This window comes from Opisthocomus hoazin, chromosome 12 (assembly GCF_030867145.1).
Source record: "Opisthocomus hoazin isolate bOpiHoa1 chromosome 12, bOpiHoa1.hap1, whole genome shotgun sequence".
Lineage (NCBI taxonomy): Eukaryota > Metazoa > Chordata > Aves > Opisthocomiformes > Opisthocomidae > Opisthocomus > Opisthocomus hoazin.
Window position 1 is genome coordinate 22,736,697 of NC_134425.1, and position 21,466 is coordinate 22,758,162.

A 21,466-nucleotide genomic window follows, 5' to 3' on the forward strand; every position below is an offset into this window, starting at 1 on the left:
CCGTCTGATCACCTCCAGCGGGACTTCTTCCGCAGCCCCTTGACATTTGCCTGACAAAATGAGCCGGTGCTTTCAAGACACTGTTTGAACGCCACAAGTTACCATGGCAGCACCAGTTGCTCTCCTTGCTGTCCACCATCAGTTGCTGAGGCTTTTTCATGTTGCCATAGCTACCATAAACCCAACTTGCTGCTACCAAAATAGGGGCTGAAGGAAATATTGCTACTTCAGGGGCAAAGAGCAGTTTACGAGGTGTCATGTGCTCAGGCAGAAAGGAAGGGCAGAGAACATAAGTTCCCCTCTACTCTGCCCCAGTGAGGCCCCATCTGCAGTGCTGCATGCAGTTCTGGGCTCCCCAGTACAAGAAAGGTGAGGAGCTACTGGAGAGAGTCCAGCGGAGGGCTACAAGGGTGAGGAGGGGACTGGAGCATCTCTCCTACGAGGAAAGGCTGAGGGAGCTGGGCTTGTTCAGCCTGGAGAAGAGAAGGCTGAGAGGGGACCTTAGAAATGCCCATAAATATCTGCAGGGTGGGTGTCAGGTGTTTCTTTGAAAACGGGCTCTCGGAGGGCACAGTACCTCCTAGGATGAGTGACCCCCTCTTTACCTGAGGGCAGGCTTTTGCCCAGGGATCCTTTCCACTAAGCTTCCAAGGACAGTTGTGCTGGCATTGATCACCCGTTTCCCCTGGTATAGTTGGGTTTTTTTAATCAGTTCCTACAGCTTTCTGTAAACATTATGCTTAGCAATGGGGCACATCGAAACATGAATTGTTTGGGGCAGTAATTCTTATAACTGTAGACAGCAGATGACTCACGAGTGCCTTTTTGTGGGTGACGGGGTGTAGCGGTACGGACATTTGAGTGCACGATAAGCAGGGTGCAGCGCGATCAGGAAAGGGGGCTGTTGGGGAGACCAGTGACCACAGCTTGATGGCAGTAATAGCTGCTGGTGGTTGATGGCCAAGATCCCACGGCACAGCTTTGGCCCAGGTTATCAAAATCCTTTGCGTCCGCGGTCGGGCGGCTGGCAAACGCAGCGTGTTTTCTGGACGCCCTGCTAGCACGTGCTGGGTGCCGAGAGATTCTTGCACGCAGGTGGTGACGGAGCGGCTGCTGTGCCACGCCATGGTGGGGAGCGAGGCGAGGAAGACACAGATAATGCAAGTGGATGTCACCTGCGAGTTCATCGATCCCCTGCTGCAAATGTCCTCCAGAGAAATCACCTTCCGGGTGGAGAAGGTAAGTCTCTGGAGTGCATCCTGGCATGGAAATGGCCTCAAGCTGCATCAGGGGAGGTTTAGATTGGAGATGAGGAAAAATTTCTTTACTGAAGGAGTTGTGAAGCCTTGGAACAGGCTGCCCGGGGCAGTGGGGGAGTCCCCATCCCTGGAGGGGTTCAAAAAACGTGTGGCTGTGGCACTTTGGGACATGGTTTAGCAGGCGTGGTGGGGTTGGGGTGACGGTTGGGCTTGATGATCTTAGAGGTCTTTTCCAGTCTTAATGATTCTATGATTTAATAGTGTGGCTGAGGATTGGAAGCCCACGGAGTGTGCTGTAGTTTGTAAATGTGAAAAGCATCTGATGTATTTAGAGAAAAAGCTTCTAGAAGGGTAGAAACTGATAAAAATGGTAAATAGAGGTGTATGCACTTTTGGGGTTGAATAACTGAAAATGCATCAGAAGGGGAAGGAGGTCCATGGCTACTTCAGGTGGCTTTTTAAAATCCTTGTCTCCTGTTTCTGTAGCAACCCAGTGATGTCCTGACTCTTCAATACAAGCCTCTCTCTTTAAAAAACATCTGCTCGCTGCCAGTCAGCGTTGTCCTGGCTTTGGAGCAACCCTTCGTAATCTGTGATGCAGCCCAGCAGCCCCTCTCTGCAGATGTTCAGGTGAGCAGCTGGGGACCTTCCTCCTGGTGGGGTTTGAAGGAGGAGGAGTGTGGTGGTACACTTGTGTTGGGAGATCCTCCAGCAGAGAAGTTTATTCTTTCGAGTTAGCAGTAGACTGGCCTGAACTAAATCAGATTCGGAATGAGCTGCTGAAGGAAAGGCAATATCATCTGAATTGGGGAAGTGCATCCTGGCTGGAGGGCGTGAGGAGAGGGCAGCAGGCAGCTAGGTCTGGGCAAGCCAGGTAGCAAAGGTGTCTGTTGGAAGCCATCGCAGCTCTCCAGCAGCCGTCCTCGGACAACCTCAAGAGCAGCTTGTCCTCTTCAAGCCCCGCTCTCAGGAAAGCGGAGGACGCTCCTCCAGCCTGTGCCTGGCACCTGCCCCGTTCATGGTGGAAGGTGTTGGACATGGACATTGCTAAACTGGTGGTGTTGTAGGCACGGCTGCCAGCTGCGTGCCGGTGACGACCTCCTGGAAGGTGAGGCTGCAATGCTGTGTCGCTTGTGCTGTGAGGGTCAAGGAGTTCCTCTAGAGTCAGGGCAAAAGGTCCCAGCATGCCAGAGTGCTGTTTTGGTGGAGTATTTAGTAAAAAGCTTTTGTGGGTCCAGAACTTAGTAGAACAATGTTTATTTCCCTCTGTATTGATGTGGAGCACAGAGACACGAGCCTGAGATTGTCTCAGACGAGAGTGTTGTGGTGCTCACATGCTGTAAAGAAAATGAAGGATGAACCAAGAGGCCTACGCTGGGGTCGCACTTTGAACATTTACACGTTTCATACTGTCGAACCTTGGGACTTCATCACACTGGTGATTAATACTCTTCATCTGCTTGCAGCCCGTGAAGCTGGAGGTGGGGGCGGAACTTCATCTCTCCATCAGATTTAACCCTGCTTATGAAGAGGATTTGAGTGGCCGGGTAGCAGAGAAGGCTCTGAAGATACGGTTTCTCGAGCATCCCCGTGAGGAGCAGGTCACCATTCGGGGAGAAGTCTACTTCCCGAATCTCCGTTTCGAGACCATGGCCCTGGACTTTGGCTGCATCTTGAATGACACTGAAGATATGCGCTACGTCAAGATGACCAACTGCAGCCCGCTTCCAGTCCAGTACCAGTGGTTTTTCCTGACAGGCAGCCAGATTCGGTATGTGCACCGTTGTCCTCTCCTTGGAGCTCTTCTCCTTCCTCGTGTCCTGTTTGTGCTTTAGAAAGACCAAGGCTGTTTGCCTGCGGTCTGACAAATTGCTTTCAGCTTTCCCTTGCGGAAATAACGCCTGCCAGCCGTGGTCGGGCTGGATGCTCAGGGAATAGGTGATCTGCAGTGGTTTGATGCTGGGGAGGAAACAAAGTTCTCCAGCCAAGCTGGGGCTATAAGATACTAGGAACGCATTTTGCATAGCCCATAACCTGGAGTCCTGCTGTATTTCTGGAGCTACAAACCCGTGCGTAGGTACTGGGAGAAGCAGATAGATAAGATGACCTCTTTTCCTTCCCTGCCAACCCTGTTTGTTGTCATTTCGTCCTGAGAACCCACACAGGCACTGCCACCAGAGCAAAGAGCTGCTGTCCCAGTCTCTTGCTGCTGCTTTGCTGTGGCCCCTGTCCTGGTTCCCCTGGCAAGGGAAGCTGGTGTGGCTGGCTGCTTCCCCAGACCTTCGTGGCCTGAGGCAAGCACCGCCTTGGTGAAGTGAGGCTTCACCACAGGACATCGCGTTTGCGAACCAGCTGCTTGGTGTTTGACAGCGAAACAGCAGGTTCTGCTGCGGCTTTGGGTACGGCTGTAGGTGTTGGTGGGAGCACTGGTCTGAGCATCCCCGGGTGGCAGGGCCGTCCTGCGCTGGTTGGTCTGTGGTGTCCGAGCCCAAGAGCAGTCTCGCAGTCGTGCTGGAGCACGTCTGTGAACACATTGCTAGCAGTTCCTCCCGCTGTGGCCTCTCTGCATAGCACAGAAGTGCAGTCTGGGCAGTGTTAATTACAGTAGCAAATGGTTTTTCCATAATGCCGTAGGAAACCAAGCAAAGTTAACCACTGTGCATCGAAGTGCGGCTATTACCAATAATAGAGATCATCACTAAAGAGTTTTGTTTAGGGAGTTGGGATCTGGCTCAGAGGAGATGACCTGTTGGGAACTGGAAATTAGCTATGGCTATGGGGAGAGCTTGGAGGAGAAGCCCTCTCGCAGCTGGGTCTTAGCAGGTAACAAGAAGTCTTTAGCGTGGCCCTTCTCGCTGCACGGCGCCTTCGGGAACAGACCCTAAAGTGCAGAGGAAAGTCTGCAAAAGCAGGTGGAGGAAGGTGGGCAGGGAAAGGGGAGCAGGGCTGTAAGCTCTGCTTGGAGGCCCCTGTCCACTCCTGGTAAATTAGATGAGGGTTTAATGACAAGCTAAAGGGAAAATCTGAATTTGATGATAGAACAATGCATCTATTTTATACTAACGGAGAAACAAGCGCATGGCAGTGAAGCCTGTGTGGAATTAATTTCCTCTGGGGCCACTTGTTGGCTGGTTGCCTGTTTCTCTTTACTCTTCTTTTTTGAGAACCGATTTAGGATTTTGGAAATGTTGACCACTGAATCAGTTTTCAGCTTTTAATTACCCCGTCTCCACCTGACCTGGTTTTGCTTGGACCTGAGCCTGCAGGTGCTGGTTCCTCTGGTGGGTGCCGAGCCACCCAGCTCTGCTGAGCCCGTTGCAGTGGAGGGTGCCGAGCACCTGGCTCGATAGCAGCCTCTGCTCCCAAGGGTTTGGCGTAGCCCCTTTGCTGGCTCGTTAGCGCTTGTGGACATTAGGACAGCTCCCTTTTCTGCTCTGCATGTTAATTAAGCAGTAATGTACTCTCTCTGGGTCCCTCGGCAGAGGTCATGTGATCCTTGGTGGCAGGGCTGGAAATGAAGACAGTCTCCAAGCTATTAACACCTCAAATTGCTCATTAAGAGCCCGGCAGAAGGGCAGCCTGTCAGATATTATTTCTGGTCCACATTAAGCACTGTTGGTATTCTAAATGATCAGATCAAACTAACTCATTCTGACATGGAGGGAACCGAACATCAGGTCTGATGAAGGTGAGCTCGATAGAGTGTCACCATCCATACATCTAACCTTGCTGGAGCCCATCAGCAGAGACTCCCAGCACCAGTCAGGCACACACATTTCTTTTGGCCAGGGGAGAAAAATGTTGTTTCTGCTGCTGGAGCCGTTGCTTTGCGACCGGGGAATACCTGCGGCGCAGCGGGGAGCTGAATCTTCTCCTCGACATTTGCAGTATATTGATGACAAATGAGGGAAACTTCCTTCCCCAGAGCGCTAATCGCTGCTGCCTTGGCGCTCGTCAGGGATCAATGGGCCGTTTAATTGCAAGCCTCCGCCTGGAACTGTTGGATGCGTCTTTCCGTGTTGCCTGGCGTGTGCGGGGATGCCCCGAGACGGGCTCCGTGGGTGCCCCTGCGCGGTGCTGGGCTCTGCCGGGGTCAGGGCACGGCAAGCTGCGGGCTCCATCGCTGCTCTGCCTTGTGGCGCTGAGAGAAAGCGTCGCCGCTTGCTCGTGCCGACCTGCAGCTGCAGGGAATCGTTAGGGGAAATATTCAGGATAAACATCTGGTAGAGCTGCAAGATTTCTCACTTTGTCCCTCTGGATGGGGACAGCATGGTGGGTGCTGTCAGGAAGGCACTGGTGGGTCTGGACTGGGTCACTGGGTCTGTCCCTTTGCACCTCGGTCTCCCCATTTTGCCCAGTTTGTCTGTCTCTTCCTTTCCCGCAGCACCTTGTGCCTTCGCGCAAGGCCCGCTCGCCTCTGTCCTCTCCCACGTCTCCTTGCAGCCAGCTGCCTGCACCGCCGCTGTCCCAGCATCGTCCCGGGGCAGCCCCAAGCGTTGGCCTGCTCCGTTCTGGTTTCAGAGCTGCTGGGTCAGACCATCGCTGAGCTCGCACCGCCAGTGCCCTCCCAGGGGCCGCATCCTGCCCAGGAGCTGCTCATGCAGGCTTCTCTGCCTCCCACTGCGGGTCCGTGATCAGAGTTCTGTTATTTTCCAGGTTCAGCCCTCCAGCACCGAAATTCTTCACCAAACCCCAAGCGCCGAAGGAGGAGGGAGCCCAGTCGGAGCACTCGGTGTCTGCGGAGGGCAGCTCCAGCGACGGGGGTGCGGAGGAGCCAGCCAAAGCCCTGGGAGCGGCGGGGGATCCTGCCCGAGAGCCAGCAGATGACTCCTTGGAGGCACAGGTAGATTGTTCTTGTGGACCTGCTGCTTGCGTTGCCTCCCCCAGCTTGCCAGGGAAAAGCCGTGCTGGTGCCGAGCGCCCGTTTTGCTGCTGTGCTGTCACGTGCCCCGAGAGCGGGCTGGACACGGGGCTTCTAGGGAGGGAGAAGTGGGAGAGTTTTGCTCGGAGAAGCCCACTCAGGTCCTCCTGACCTATGCTGGGTGGGGGATTTTTTTCTCTTGTTCCTTTACAATGTAAAATGAGGCTTTTATCTGCATGGTGATGCGAAGGTTTTCAGTTTCCTGTGTCGAGCCGTGCCAAGCACCGAGCTTCACATCCCACCTTCTCAGCCCCAGCTAGAGCCACCCATTGCCACGTCTCTGCCTTCACCGAGACCCCGTACTGCAGTGACAGCCACAGAGCTGTCTTGTATAAAACAAGACTTTGCCAAACTGCGGTCTCTTCCTCCTCGCTTTTCTGTGGTGCCCAGTAGTGGGACAAGGGGCAACGGGCACAAACTGAAGCCTAGGAGGTTCCACCTGAACACGAGGAAGAACTTCTTCCCCCTGAGGGTGATGGAGCCCTGGCCCAGGCTGCCCAGGAAGGCTGTGGAGTCTCCTTTTCTGGAGATATTCAAGACCCGCCTGGACGCGGTGCTGTGCAGCCTGCTCTGGGTGACCCTGCTTTGGCAGGGGGTTGGACTGGGTGACCCACAGAGGTCCCTGCCAACCTCTACCATTCTGTGATTCTGTGAAGATTTTTCCCATGGTTCCTCCACTGGAAAGTATAGCGTGTGCAGGATGAGATGAGAATGATTTTGCCTGTGTTTGAGGAAGAGGTCCCTCCAGCCACGTCTGCGCCTTGCTCCAAGCCATGGCTGCTCTTCTGCATTCATTTTGCTGCCTGACATCTTGATCTCTCCTCCCCTCCCTGCAGGTTTTCGACATCCTGCCGCTGTTCGGTGTGCTGCAGCCGGGCGAGAGCCAGCGGGTCGCCTTCATCTTCTTCGGCCACACCAACATCGTCGCCCATGTCACGGCGCTGTGCCGGGTAGAGGGAGGCCCGACCTATGAGATCGCGCTGAGCGGGGAGGCTTCGCTCATCCACTACCGCCTAGACGTCACGGAGATCGACTGCGGGCTCCAGGTACCGCACACTTCTCTTGGCAGAGGTCCTTGTCTTGAAACCAGCACCGACGGGTTGCTGCCCACCTAGGTCTGGGGCTCTCTCCCCTTCCCAGCTACTTTGTTAGCTCTGTGGCTTGGAATTACAAACTTTGAGTCAAACGTCCTGCATCCAAGCTGGTTTTTAATGGCCATCTCCACCCCCTCCAGAGCGGGGAATTCCTCCTCTGCAAGGTACCTACTGCTGCCTCCTGGGGCAGGCAGGGTCCCAGCGGTGATCTCCAGAGGGATGTGCCCCGGGACATCCATCCGCTGATCTGCAGCTAACGCCTGAGGTCTGAGGAGATGCTCTCTTGTAACGCTCTTGATTAATCCACAAAATAAACCAGGGAGGAAGTCACCTTGGGCTTCCAGTCGCTGTAGCTGGAAAGAATGTCCCAGCGTAATCCCCACTTTATTCATTTTTGGTTAAATACCCCACAGATGCTTCCAGCTGTTGGCACAGACGTGTGGCACCGTCTCCCTTTTGCTGTCCCTGCAAGCTCTGCAAATCCTTGTGTGCAGGTGCCTTTTCTGCAATGTCTTGATGCCACCTCCTCTGTTTCAGCCAGCTGTGAAGTGACACCTTGAAGCGCGAAGGGCTTGTATCCGCTTTGGTTTCTTTAGAGCTGGTCTTGATGTGGTTGGCATTGCCCCTCTGCATGCTGCCAGAAGTATCTGTCCCTGTGTGGGGCTGAGAGGTACCCTGTGGGTTCCCAAGCCAAGAGCCCAGAGCTCCTCTGCCCCTGCTTCTCTCCTGCCTTGTGTTCATTTGCTCTCATCCCAACGAAAGCGGGAGGACGTTCCTGGCCTCAGAGCTGTGTCTTCAGCTCCCCACTCCTCTGTCCTCCCTTCAGCTGTTTAACGAAGTCACCGAAGCAGAGGTCACCCTGCAGAACAGCGGCAAGATGGGATTCACCTACGTGGTGCTCGACGCCAGCGCGGCCGCTGCCGACGGCCCTCTGCCCGGCGTGCCCCTGGTCGTGCCCAGCACGGTGAGTACAGAGGTAGCACAAGGGATTAACCCTGGCCCTGCGTCCAGCTGCCCGGGAGAGTGTTATGGGGGAAAACCAGAAGAAAACAGAAGAAAAAAACCCTAAAAGCAGCTGGGGGAGACAGGGCCGTAAGCAATTGCTGCTGGCGGGCAGAGAAGGCGAAGCAGGCGCGTGAAGCAGCTCCATGATCGGACGGGATTTGCAACTTGTCCCTGCCCGTAACAAACCCTGCCTGCCCCTTGCCAGCACTGCCCAGGGGAGACTTGAATCCTGTTTTGCTTGGGCACGAAGCTGCTTTGCCAGGAGTTGTGACAGCCCCTGCCCCGGTCCCTTGCCCCTCCAGCTTTGCAGCAGCGCTGTGGGCAGCGAGGGGGCCGGGGAGGAGCAGGGCTGGCACAGCGAGGAGCGGGGTTGGCAGCATCCCACCATCCCAGCTTCCCAGCCCTGCGTGGACGCCTTCGAGCTGAAGCAGCCTTCCGATCTTTGTCCCTGTTCGCAGTGGGAAAGGGAAGCCAAATGGCTTTCGGGTTTCTTCATGCCCGTCTCCTCCAAGGGCTGAGGCGCTGATGCCCTCTCCCTGCGAGCTTCTGAAGACACAGCTCGGCTTGGCCCCATGCAGAGGTTGCTGCGACGGCGTCCTCAGCGCTGGCAGCTTGGCCGGCGTTTGCAGAGCTGTGTGTGTGCAGGTGGCCGTGAGCCTGGGTGGGCTCCTCCAGCCTGGGTGTGACTGCACGGGCTGGAGGTGTTTGGGTAGGGTCAGGCCCTTTGACAGCAGCCTGGGAGCCACTGCTGTGCTGGGGCAGGAGCTGCTGGCCCTGCGGAGAGCGCGGGCACTCCACGCAGCTTCTGCAGCGGCTGGTGACAGAGCTTTTCTTTATTCCGGCTGGCTCTTGCTAGCAGAGGGTGAGCACCGTTAGCAGAAGAGCTTGCTCGTGCTGAGCAAAGGAGGGTCTGTGCTGTGGGACCGCACGTGTGATGAGGACATACCGCATCCCGGCGTAGCAGACTCGAGGTTTTGGATATGAGAAAGCTAGAAAGTGATGTTGTCTGACGTTTTCTGATAGAGAAGAACCTGTCTGTTCTTCTCGGCACATCTGTCGTGTGAGCCGTCCTTCCAGCAAACCCTCTCTGATGCGTTCCCTCCCTGTTCTGCCGTGCTCTGCAGGGTTACATTGGACCTGGCAAGGAGCAAGTGCTGAAAGTCTGTTACCTGCCAGGAATGCCTGGAGTCTTCTGCAGGACTTTCCGGCTCCAAGTGGGTCATCTAGAGCCAGCAGAAATCTCCCTGAAAGGAGAGGGCAGCTTTCCCAGGATCTGCTTGGACCTGCCTAGGAACATCAAAGGTGAGCAGTGCCAGTCTGCTCCCCAGGAACGTCTTCTAGTTTGTCCCCCCTGCCGTATGCCCACGGGGCAGCTCACAGCCACCTCCACCAAGCCTAGAGGTTTCAGGGCTGTTGGACCAACACTCAGCCCTCCGGTTGCTTCCTGAGTCTCCAGCAGACGAGCCCATGTGGGCTTTGTCCCAGGAACCATCCTGCAGAGCTTGCCAGCGTATCTGTGCGAGCCCTGGAAAGATGATGGCTAGACAGAAACGCTCGGGAAAGCCGTAATACAGGCTGGCAGGGATTTTGGCAACGTTGGATTTGCATCACGTTGCACAGGGTGAGAGATGCTGCTGTGTGTGGAGGAAGGTGGGTGGGAGTGAACGTCAGGATTCAGAGAGGAGAGCAGCATCCGCTTGCCATACATGGCTGGAGGAGTGTGTGTCTGGGAGAGGGCGTCACTGGGGGCTTCGGGGCTTCCCAGCTTAAATGGGAATGGCACTGTGCCCACGCTTCTGTTTGTGGATGTTTTCTTCATCCAGGAAAGGAAAAATATGAGAAGATCCTCAAGGAGGTGAAGGAAAAGCTGGAAGACAACGGCCATAGAGGTGAAGCAGTTGTTCTGGGGGAGGCTGCAGCCACGGAGCCACCCACGGACGACTCGGGCACCGTGGTGAGGACAGCCGCTGCCCCGTTCGGCATGTGCCACCCTCCCCCTGCGTCCTTTGGTCCCCTTGCGCCCTGCAGCAGGCTTCCCGGTGTCCTGCTGGCACTTGGGTCCTCCCTGGCCATGCATCAGCTCAGCTCTGCCCACCTCTGGCAGTTGTCCCTCTCGTAGATGCGTGAGCTTCCTGACTGCCCCGGGGAGAGATCCTGCAGACTGTGCTCAAGGGCTTGAATTTCTGGTGCTGGCGCTGGGGCTGCAGGTCATCGCTGGGGGGTTTGTTGCTCACAGCCCAGCCCTGCCAGGTTTGCAGAGCTGGCTGCGCCCTGGGACTGTGCTGTCAGCGCTTGTCTCCAGGAGGCACCAGCTGTGTGGTGGTTCCCTTTCCAAGAGAGCTTTGTCCAAGCTGCTTTGGCACTGGCTAGAGGCAGGCCAGTACTTGGAGCTCTGGGAGGTTCCTGGCTTGTCTGTCTGTCTGTCTGACCAGCTGAGCTTTTGTGATAGTGACTGGGCAGGTGAAGATGCAGGAGTTCATTTCCCTTGAGAGAAGGTCCTACCTAAGAGAGCAGGAGGTGTCACAGGCGCTGAGCAGCGACCCAGGGGGACCCCGTCACCCCTCTCAGCAAGAGCAGGATGGGATCCTCTTTCGAAGACAGGCCTGTGCCTCAGGAGGGACCTTTGCCAACCAGCCACTGTCTTTCCCTTCCTTCCCTCAGCTGGACACTCGGCTGCAGATGCAGATGGAGCAGATGCTGCTAGAGGAACATGCCCTGGAGCAGCAGAAAGCTCTGGCCTCCGGTCACCCAGAGGACACTGCCTTTGACCAGCATGCTCGTCGGAGGCTTCTCAAGTTAGTGGGGACTCCCATAGCCTATCTCCAGGTGCCCCGAGGGTACCACCCAGCAGTGCTCCTGCGAGCTCCTTCTGTCTGCAGAGCTGGGAGTAGCTGGGGGCTGCAGAAAGGGCCTGAGCCTGCTGCCTGTCAGCAGCGGTGTGTCCTCACTTCCACAGAGCCACCCTCAGCTTTGGAGGTGCTCAGCTCCCCACAGGTGCTGGGTTCTGTTCTGAGGGGGGTCCAGCGCAGGCCATCAAGCCCTGCCAGAGAGCACAGGCGCCATCCCTGCTGACCAGCTCTGGAAGAGGCAGCTCAAAGCTAGCGTCTTTGTTCTAACGAACAGAGCACACTAAGCAATGAGAGCAGGTTGGCAAACCCTTGACAAACCCCAAACCAGGTGGCCTGGGTGCTGGTGGAACTGGAGGGCTTAGCTAGGTGACTTGGTCCTTCCTGTTGCTCCTTCATGATGGGGCGCAGGTGTGGTAGGCTCCAGTTCAGGAAGAAGATGCTCTACAAAACAGATGATTTATGTGCTTTCCTGAGTGGGATTGCTCTGGAAAAGGACCTTCCCGTGAACCTTGTAGGTGCCGATTACTGCGTTTACTGGTGCTGCTTTGGGGACAGATCTGGTTGCAGAGCGGCGAAGATTTCCTGCGCAGGCATATCTTATGACAAGGTCCCGAAGCAATTTCAGGCTTGGGCTGTATGCCAGGCTTAGCAGTTTCATTGAGACCAGTGGAGGTCCAGTGGCCTTAGCTACCATGGCTTTTCGTAGCAGAGAAGCTGTGACCAGTATCCATTTTAAAGTAATTTTATTTGAAGGTGCCATTGTTAGCTGACAAAACTGTTGCCTTTGTCGGCGTGGCGACCTGGTTCAGGAACGGCACGGCGACCAACCCCAGGCCGCTCGGGCCATCAGCTCGCAGACACCAATGTGGTGGACGGCAAATGGCGTTTATTGACGGGTAGCACAGTATTATATAGCTTAGGTTTACAGCGTCACTTCCATCTGCTTACACCTATGGGCTAAACGCTACTGGTTATCAGGAGAGGAGGGGGGGCCTACCTTTCCGTACAGCACGACATCTTCCGACCGCCAGGCCCTAACTATCCACATTTCCCCCCTCCTTATGCTTAACTAAATAGGTTAATATAAAATATAAAAGTGTTAATACTTAACCTTAAGACTTAAACTTAATATCTGGCCAGACTTAACCTTACTTAACCTGAACTACAATTTAAAAAATGTAAATATTAAAATCTTACGATTACAAAGATAAGGTACCTTAGACAAATGCATTTGTAAATTAGCTAAAATATAATCTTAAAAATTCTATTGTTATTCTTATTCTATATTGTACAGTAGTGTTAAAAAGTATATGCTATAAACTTGAATAGAAAACATAAGGCACAGTAAACAGGTAGAAGTTAACTTTTAGGGACGATTGAGGGTAACACTGGGTAGGTACATTTTTAAAGCAGTTGTTGGTGTTCTACGAACATGATGTTAACTTTCTCTAGCCGACTCTTGACGAATGACACGATCTTGTTCAGTATACAGGGTCCAAAAATTAGTGTCATTACGATCATCGCAATCGGCCCTATCAAGGTGGATATCAGGGTGGTTAACCATGGCGAATGGTTAAACCACGACTCAAACCATCCTTGTTGGGCTTCTTTGTCTCTTTTTCTTTTTTCTAGACCTTCTCTAAGTTTGGCCATGGTATCTCTGACTACTCCGGTGTGATCAGCATAAAAACAGCACTCTTCCCCTAATGCAGCGCAGAGGCCTCCCTGTCGCAAGAAAAGAATATCCATTCCCCTCCTATTTTGTAACACAACTTCTGATAGTGAGGAACTTCCAGGCTTGGACAGAACGTTTGCTGACTTGTCATCTTCTTTGGTCACCGGGGTATACGGGTTACGGGGGTGTCCGATGATCCGGTCCTGTGAACAAAAACTCACAGTTTTCATTAGTTTTACTCTGGCTAGTATGGTGCGAACAGCCACCTGGATCGGGGTTAGATGCTCTTCCTTCGCGACATGCTTAATCATGTCTGCGATACTCGACCCCGCTGATAGTGATCGCAGGATTTCTTTGGTTGTTGAATTACACTGCTGATGTAAACATTCTGCTACGACCGGGCCTTTTGCCTCCACAGGCAAGGCTGATGAATCGACCGCTGCTTGGAGACGATCCACAAATGTTGTGAAACTCTCACTTTCACTTTGCTTAATTGTGGACCATGGCGATGGTTTGGCAATGACTCTAGAGGCTATGCGAATAGCTTCTCTGGCCGCACGAGTAGTTGTAATGACTTCATGGGCCCGCAGGCCCTGGGCTTGTGCCTGGGGAGTAATCATTGTGGGATCTGTGCCCATTAACCGCTGCAGGCTGGAGCCATGCAGTGGATGGTCTGCCCCAGTTACTTGGGCCAATTGCCTCGCACAGTTGTCCTCCCATTCTTGTTTAAAAACGATCATCCCTGCCCCGTCAAAGATCAATCTACAAGTTTGTTTTATATCGAACGGGAGCATATCGTCTCCCCCGAAGACACCATCTATGAGGGCGGAGACAATGGCAGAATTAAGGCCTTTATCTGCGATTGCCTTAACAATCGCTTGTATATCCTTAGGGTTTATCGGTGTGTGGACCCTCTGTCCCCCGTCCGTCACCCGGACCGGGAACGCTAGTGCAGCCGATGGGGTCCAGTCGGCGCACGTAATCTTTATTTTCCTCCAGTCCGTGAGAGGGATTTCTCCCCCTCGCGGTTTCTCTTTAATTTGGATGGGGATATTTTGGCTCTTGACTTTATTTATCTTTGTTTTCTTCTCTTCTAAACTTAAATTAGTTACGAGCCACTCATCCCCGCTAGTGTCTGATTCGGAGTCGGAACTCGACTGACTGGTTACTTCCGGTCTCCAGTACATTTTTGCCGAGCTCTGGCCCCCTCCCCTATGGGCGGGCCGCTCCTCCCCCCGCCCGGGCCCGCCCCGCCCTCTGCTCGGCGGGGTGCCCACCTCACAGGCGCACCTTTTGAAATGCACGCGCCGGTTGGCTCTCTGCCCCCCGCTGGCCCCCCTTTCCCCTTCTAGGTCGCTCCTACCGCTCCTCTCCCCCCTGTTCTCCTCCGCCTCGCCTTTGTGTGCGCTTGATAACTTTAGCGCTTCCTCCCTGTTATCACCAAAGGAATTTTCATCCCGCCTTTCCCCTTTGTGCTCGGTGCCATCTTGGGGCGCATAGGGCGGTGGTGTGGCCCAGACTTTATCAGACTCTGTTTCTTTCGCGGCGCCCCTAGCCTCCTCGGCTAACCCGCCCCAGAAGGATTTAGCTTGTTTCTCTCCCTCCGTAAGCGGATCGGGGTCCGGGAGTTGAGGGGACGTGTCGCCCTCTTGCTGATTTTTAGGCTCAGCAGAACCGTTATCGTCTGGGGGGTGCGAAGTCTGTGTAGCTGCCCCGATTCCCAATTTTGGGGTAGCTAACAAACAGTTCTTTGCCGCCTTCCAGGTCTCCTGCTCTTGTATAGCTTTCTGCAGGGCCTGCACGACTTTCCCCCACGACTTAAGCTTTTTCCCACAACCCGAGGACATCGTTTCCTCGGCTAACGCTTTAGTGCACTTATCCCACACCTCAGGGTGGAGAATATCCACCGGCTGGTCAATGACCCCAATTTGCAAAAGCCTCGCAACTGCGAGCGTAAAATCTTTGGGCTTACAATCAATTCCCCACTGCTTATGTAATTGCGATACGACCTTCACAAGGGCTTCCATCCTCCTTGTTGGTCCGGGAGCGTCCTCCCCGCCGGGCTGGTCCTGCCGCTCCGGCCGCCGTTCACCCGATTCCAGGCGAGTCTTTCCCGGGTTTCGGCACCACTTGTTGCCTTTGTCGGCGTGGCGACCTGGTTCAGGAACGGCACGGCGACCAACCCCAGGCCGCTCGGGCCATCAGCTCGCAGACACCAATGTGGTGGACGGCAAATGGCGTTTATTGACGGGTAGCACAGTATTATATAGCTTAGGTTTACAGCGTCACTTCCGTCTGCTTACACCTATGGGCTAAACGCTACTGGTTATCAGGAGAGGAGGGGGGGCCTACCTTTCCGTACAGCACGACATCTTCCGACCGCCAGGCCCTAACTATCCACACAAAACCTAGGACCTACGCTCCCAGTGACTTAGCAAAGTCTTACTACCAGGTGGTCAGGCCTTGGGTTTCATGGGCTTGGGTTGAGTTTCTACAGCAGTGAATAGAGAAATACCCACTTGATTTGCCTCTTCCATCCACTTGGAAATGTGCCCAGGCTGTGGTTAAAGGACTGTCTCTCCTCCTTTCAGAGCTGAGCTGCCCGAGTACATCCTGGACTTTGGCTACATCATTCTTGGGAGCATCCAGACGCACATCGTGAAGGTCACCAACACTGGGCAGTTCCCTGTGTCCTTCCACGCCAATACACGGGTCCTGCGTGGCACAGGTAACGGGTGCTGGAGAGACTTCCCGTGGGCTTGAAGGAGCTGTCTCTGACAGCTCAGCTTAAGCCACGGGACAAGGGGTGTTTTTTGAGTGCTTGTTCATCTAGCTTTGTGCTCCTTGGGCCCCTCTGCCTCGCACTTTAGACCCAGAGTTCTGGTCAGCAGTACCCAGAGACCTGTCCTGCCTGTGACTGGCCTACCCCACCTCATTGCAGGGGCTAGAGGGGCTGATCACCTTGGTCACCTCCCAGCATCTTCTGCTCTTGGCTACCATGAGCATCAGCTGAGTTTCGTTGTGCTCTCCTTGGGCTTGTGTTGCAAAGGGACGGACCTGTTGTGGTTTGCAAGGGCTTTTTTCAAAGCTCATAATGTGATAGCACTTCTGTTCAGCCTTTGTTGAGAAAGCAGCCTGTGAGGCCCTCTGTTATATCAAAATAGGCTTCTGAAACAGGCCCTGAGGTGAGGGTGCAGTACCATCAAATGGTGACTCGCTGTGTCTGAAGGGTGGTCAGGTGTCTCCTTGAAGTTGTTTTCCAGGGAGCACCACAGCATGGGGGAACCTTAGTTGGAAATTCTCCTGTGGAGAGATCTGTGAATCCTTCCCTGGGAGGCCTGATGAAGGAATTGCTGGAGCTCCTCGACAGATCAATTTCCTTTTTACCACGTGGGTGTTGGATTCTGGCCGTCGAAACCCTTTCTCCTTGCACGGTGATAAGGGAGAAGGAGCGGCAGGCTTCTCCGTAGATGCAAAGGGGTCCTTCACAGAGCTGCCAGCCGGGAGACACGTATGGCCTTAACGCTGATTCACGTGGATTGCGTGTCCATCTCAGCTGCTTTATGTTCGTCTCCTCAAGGTTTCCACGTGGAGCTGGACCGCGTGAAGCACCTGCCCTGCTGTGAGACCAAGACCTTTGAAGTGCGCTTTGACCCACAGAGTGCCAACCTGCCGCTGGGAGAGGTGGATGTGCTCCTGCCCATCAAGGTACCGCACGCTTCCTCACCTCCCTGTGCCCGCACCACCTTGCGGGGCAGGCAGCAGGTTGGGGACAGCAGCAGATGTCACTCAGGCTCTCAGCTGGATGCTCTGTCCTTCCCTAGGTAGCCAGAGGCCCCACGTTTTGCGTCCGTCTCCGTGCCAACGTGGCCGTGCCATCCCTGTGCCTCTCCAAGGACAGTCTGGAGTTCTCCGCTGTCCAGTGTGGGCAGTGCCGGGAAGAAACCATCCAGCTCCACAATCAGCTCCAGATCCCTTGTAAATGGTTCATCACCGTGAATGAACCTGTCAAGAAGGTAATGCACAAGCAGTAGGTGACGTGTAACTTCTTGGTTGGGTTTTCTTTGCCTTTCTTGCCTTTTCTGCCCCTGTGGCTGCCTGAGCACTTGGGCTGCAGCTCGTCTGAGGAAGCTTTAGAGGGCACAGAGCAAGGCTGCTTCACCTGGACCTGTTCACTAGCTGATGCTTCACTTCTCTGTCCCCTTCACCCATTCCTCCTCTTCTGAGGACAGTGCCTCCCCGTCTGCTTGCCCTGCCTACGTGTGTTCTCTCAGTTCTAGGCCAGTGGTGGCCGCAGCTGGCCTGGGCGTGGGTGCTCTCAGCACTGTGGTGGTAGCTCAGAGCACCACAGGAACGGAGGGTCTGTCCTGGCAGACCAAGGAGGCCTCACACAGCTGGGTTTTGTGCTCAGGTGGACAAGCATTTGCCAGCGAGCGTGCGTCGGGAGCCGCTCCGGGAGTTGAAGACCAAGCCCTGTGACTTTGAGGTGCTGCCCTCGGCTGGAGCTCTCGGTCCAGGACAGCGATGCAACGTGCGAGTCAGGTTTACACCCACAGAACAGGTGAGATTGGCGGGTGTCACCCTCCGGAGGTCTGGTGGGACAGTGTGGTAATGAGAGCCCAGCGCAGGGAGGAGGAGACGAGGTCTGCCTCCACACAGAGCTTTCTGCAGACCCCTTACTCCCCGTGCCTCAGTTTCCCCTGCAGCACACCCTTCTGAGAGGGGCTTTGAAATCCCGTGGGGGACAAACCGGCCACCAGACACCCTCCTGGGCAGAGCAGGATTGTCACCTGCAGCGGTGTGCTGCCAGTGGTCCCTGTGACTCTGGCCCAGCCTGCCTGCACGTTCCCATGCAGTTTGGGAGTCGGATTAAATGACAGCGCATTCCCAAAGGCAGTTTGCAGGCGGCCACTGGAAGCTGGCGGTGTGTAACAGTGTGGACACAAGTGCTTCCGTGCCTGGGAACATCCCAGGGATCTTCTAGTTGCTAGTGGAGATGTAACCGTCTTGTCTCTGGCTTTGAGCAGTGCCCAGCACTGAGCAGAGACAATGATCGTTGTTTCTAGCTAGCGAGAGGTCATCTGCCTCTTTCACACAGCTGATGTTTGCCTGGTGCAGCAATGCCAGGACTCTGCCTGGGCAACATCACCCGTAGGACCTTTCTGATGAGCATTGCGCTCCCTCATGACTAGGTGAAAACATTGCATAGACCGTTCTAGATCCATCTGATGCCCAAATATCCAGTTACGCTTCACGCCAGGCTTCATCCCAGTTACTCAGAGCCAGCATGCAGATGCTGTCGCCCCAGCTATAAGGGAATAGTGGGTTTGCGTTCACCTTCGAGGTACTGAGAACACCCCTGACCTTGGGGCAAGGCTTGAATTTGAGGCCCTGTCACCTGGGGCTTCATGGAGGAGCTTTCTGTGCTTCTCTCTTTTCAGAGGTCCTACAGAAGCGAGCTGAGGATTAACATTCACCAGAGCAGCCAGCACCTCCAGCTGCAGGTCTCGGGGCGTGGGCTGGAGCCACAGCTGGAGTTCACCCCCGCCGTGCTTGAGCTGGGACCACTGCTGCCGCACAGCCGTGGGGCGGAGGGGACAGTGGTGGTGAAGAACCCATGCGAGTTCCCCATCGAGTTCTACTCGCTGGAATTTGACCAGCAGTACCTTGCTGAGGAGGAGGTGAGAGGGAAAGTCTGGTCCCCATGCTCGTGCTCCCGTAGCTTTGCCGCACTGCAGCATTGGCAGGCTCGGGCCAGGGACGTGGAGGCAGTCCCAAGGGTGAAGCTGGTGATGTTCCAGGGTCAGCCAGCTCTGCTGGCAGGCCGAGGAGGGGCTTGGACAGTCCATGTTGTTGGGAGGAAGGAAGGAGGGAGAAGATGAGTTGGCTGGGGAGTCTGTTCATGTGGTGAAGGTCAAGAAACGCATCTCGTATATGGTTTTTCTTCCCTGTGTGCACAGATGCTGCGGATGCTGAAGGACTACGATTGCCACAAGACCTTGCTGCTGCCTCCACGCGCCCCGGGTGAGAAGCTACCCCCAGAGGTGCTGGAGTACTGTGAGGACCAGAAGAGGCTGCAGGATGAGCAGGCAAAGTCCAAGACTGGGGAACCAGCAGGCCAGGACAACGGTGAGGGTTTGGCATTGACTGTCCCAAGTGTGGACACAGCAGGGAGTCCAGCCCACAGACGCTGAGCTCTCCATGACGTTGTTCCCCGTTGTCGTGTTAATTTGGCAGAAAATAAACCTGCTTGCATTCTAACTCTCCTCACCGGAGTGGGAGGCTAGGTGCGGCTGGGTTTAAATTCTGAGTGATATCCAATTTGCCACTACCAGTCCAGTCGCGTTTAATGTGGATATTAAATTACCACCATTCTGGATACACTAAGCTGAGATGGCTTTTGGTGACCTCCTAAGGGCAAAGCTGTGAGCTGTTTGCAAATGCTGTTACGGTGAATTGGGAGCCCAGGCAGATCTCCTGGTGTAACACTCTCAAAGCGTCCAGCTGTTGGATAACCACTTGGCACCCAAATGGAGCCTCTCCCTTGAGACTGGGTAAAATGCCCGGTTCTGCCCGTCCCCCCCTTACTCAGCAGGACCCGGGAGCAAACTCATGAGGACCATGATGACAGTTCATGGAATGAGATTTGACCCAGTCCTTCTAGGTATTGCTGGATGTTCATTCTTTCCTCTTTCTGCCACCCCATTTACTATAGTCAGAGCAGGTGCCTTCACTGGCATCTAGGGCAGACCCTGATCTGCACAAGCCTGAAGGAAGGGCAAGGAGAGACCTCGGGTGTGACGTCATTTCGGCAGTCTCCTCTCCCAGGATCCGAGAGGAATAGGGAGGAGGATCGGGATCACAGGTAGGCAGGAAGCTGACTTTTTCTACCTGGTTCTGCACAGCAGAGCATCAGCAAAGCACCGCCGGCAGCAAGGAGGCCGCGGGGGAGCTGGACGACAGCCCTGTCTATAGAGCCATTGCCCGCCACCTCGGCATCAGTATCTCTGCAGAAGCACGCGCAGCCCGAAACCGTAGAGGGATCAGCGTCATCGTCCACGGGGCACCTCTGACAGGTACGTGAGCCACAGCCCTTGGCGGCAAGGAGGGGAGGACTATGGTGCTTGGCTGAGCAGTTGAAGTGAAGCCACAGCTTTGCTGGTACATGAAACGGGCCCAGGCCTTCACCTAGCTGGTACAAGTGGTGTGGCTCATCTTGTGTCCGTATGGCTAAGTTCTCATTCCCCCTAAAGAGGGTGGCCATGTCCCTGTTGCTTCGTGGGACCACATAGCCTAGTGTCCATGCTGCCTCGTGGCAGCAGTCCCTAGCCTGTAGTGACCCCCACACCGTGCCCAGAGGTTGCCCAAGACAGTGCCAACCAGCACAGGCTAGCAGACAGTCCCAGTGGTGGTGGGACAGGACTCGAAACCCTGGCCCAGGGTTGAGGTCACCACAAGGGACAAAGACCTCGAGCTGAACATGAGGTGGAGATGATCCATCTGGCTCTACAGGACAACGCTTCCAACCAGGCGCAAGCTGCCTCCCTTCTGGTCTTCCCTAACGGGGCCCTTGACTTTCCAGCTGTCCTTGAAACTTTGAAATCCCGTTTGGGGGCTTTTCAGACCCTGTCCCTAAAAATGTCTGATGAGCAAGTGTCACCGAGCGGTTTTCCTCTCTCTCAAGGAAAGACATCAACAGCCATTGCCCTGTCCAAATACTATGGCGCTGCCTGCTTGTCCATCGATGCCGTGGTGACAGAAGCCATCTCGGAGAGGAGCAGCTTGGCAGGGCTCCGCGCCTGGGAGCTGTGCATCAGGGCTGCCATTGAGGAGAGCCACAAGGAGACGGAGGATGCCGGTAAGGAGAAACGCTGGAGCCTGAGCGGTTCTTTGGAAAGCCACCGTGACCATCCGCTTCTGCTTGCTGCAGAGAAGCCCTTGGGTCTTTTGCGGAACATGGGTGCAGCGTGTAGAGATGCAAAGCCATTTCATACAACATCTCTGGTTATTAAAAAAAAAAAAGCAGCTCTATTTTAAGGGCTCAGCCAGGGGTACTCTGCCCGCCCCTGGGCTTCTGGGCACATGTTCCTTTTCCTAGGAGCGGTGAAACACACCTGTATTTTTCTGAGGGTTTTTTTATATTTCCTCAAAGCTGAATGCAGCTTTGCTCCTCGTGGCCATCAGGCAGAACTGCTGCCCGTTTTAACAAGCAGAAAGCCCTCTGAAGTGGCTCATGAAGCACAAGGCGACCGACTTTGAGTTTGGCTTCACAAAGATGAGAGGAAGGGAAGAATAACCTCCCGGGGGAGTTTCGGATAAGAGAGACGCTGCAGATGAGCTCGTTTCTCCAGAGATTTTCCTAGACACGCTGTCAGGTCACGCAGCTGGTGCATGTTGAGCTGTTCTCCACGTGAGACCAGAGACTTTTAGGAAACTTTATCGGGCAGTCGGTGCCCCGAGCTGTGCGGGGCGAGGCCAGTCCCTGGCGCTGGTGGGGGAAGCTTTGCATCACCCAGCTTGGAAGCTGGTTGGGTTGGGAGCTGGTGGAAGGGAGAAGGGTGTGGGTGCTGGGTGAGGTTGTCCCACGCGGAGTGTTTAGCTCCAGTGGAGATGGGTGATGGAGCCCGGGCACGGTTGCGTGGTACAGTCCCCATGTGAGACTG

At 54.9% G+C, this 21,466-nt stretch overlaps 1 protein-coding gene across 5 annotated transcripts in view; it reads left to right on the plus strand.

Annotated features, from left to right (window-relative positions):
• LOC104333456 (VAC14 component of PIKFYVE complex) overlaps nucleotides 1-21,466 on the plus strand; it is a 156,169-nt gene that overhangs the window by 43,614 nt on the left and 91,089 nt on the right. For 4 of the 5 annotated variants that reach the window (XM_075434120.1, XM_075434122.1, XM_075434123.1 and 1 more), the window contains exons 21-37: nucleotides 1,096-1,239; nucleotides 1,746-1,889; nucleotides 2,726-3,030; nucleotides 5,916-6,102; nucleotides 7,017-7,226; nucleotides 8,101-8,238; nucleotides 9,404-9,581; nucleotides 10,103-10,233; nucleotides 10,941-11,074; nucleotides 15,395-15,531; nucleotides 16,384-16,511; nucleotides 16,628-16,819; nucleotides 17,215-17,364; nucleotides 18,245-18,484; nucleotides 18,764-18,932; nucleotides 19,709-19,879; nucleotides 20,488-20,661. In XM_075434120.1, the coding sequence (XP_075290235.1) occupies nucleotides 1,096-1,239; nucleotides 1,746-1,889; nucleotides 2,726-3,030; nucleotides 5,916-6,102; nucleotides 7,017-7,226; nucleotides 8,101-8,238; nucleotides 9,404-9,581; nucleotides 10,103-10,233; nucleotides 10,941-11,074; nucleotides 15,395-15,531; nucleotides 16,384-16,511; nucleotides 16,628-16,819; nucleotides 17,215-17,364; nucleotides 18,245-18,484; nucleotides 18,764-18,932; nucleotides 19,709-19,879; nucleotides 20,488-20,661 (2,932 nt within the window). The remainder of the gene's footprint in view (nucleotides 1-1,095; nucleotides 1,240-1,745; nucleotides 1,890-2,725; nucleotides 3,031-5,915; nucleotides 6,103-7,016; nucleotides 7,227-8,100; nucleotides 8,239-9,403; nucleotides 9,582-10,102; nucleotides 10,234-10,940; nucleotides 11,075-15,394; nucleotides 15,532-16,383; nucleotides 16,512-16,627; nucleotides 16,820-17,214; nucleotides 17,365-18,244; nucleotides 18,485-18,763; nucleotides 18,933-19,708; nucleotides 19,880-20,487; nucleotides 20,662-21,466) is intronic. The other variant, XM_075434121.1, reaches the window with a different exon arrangement.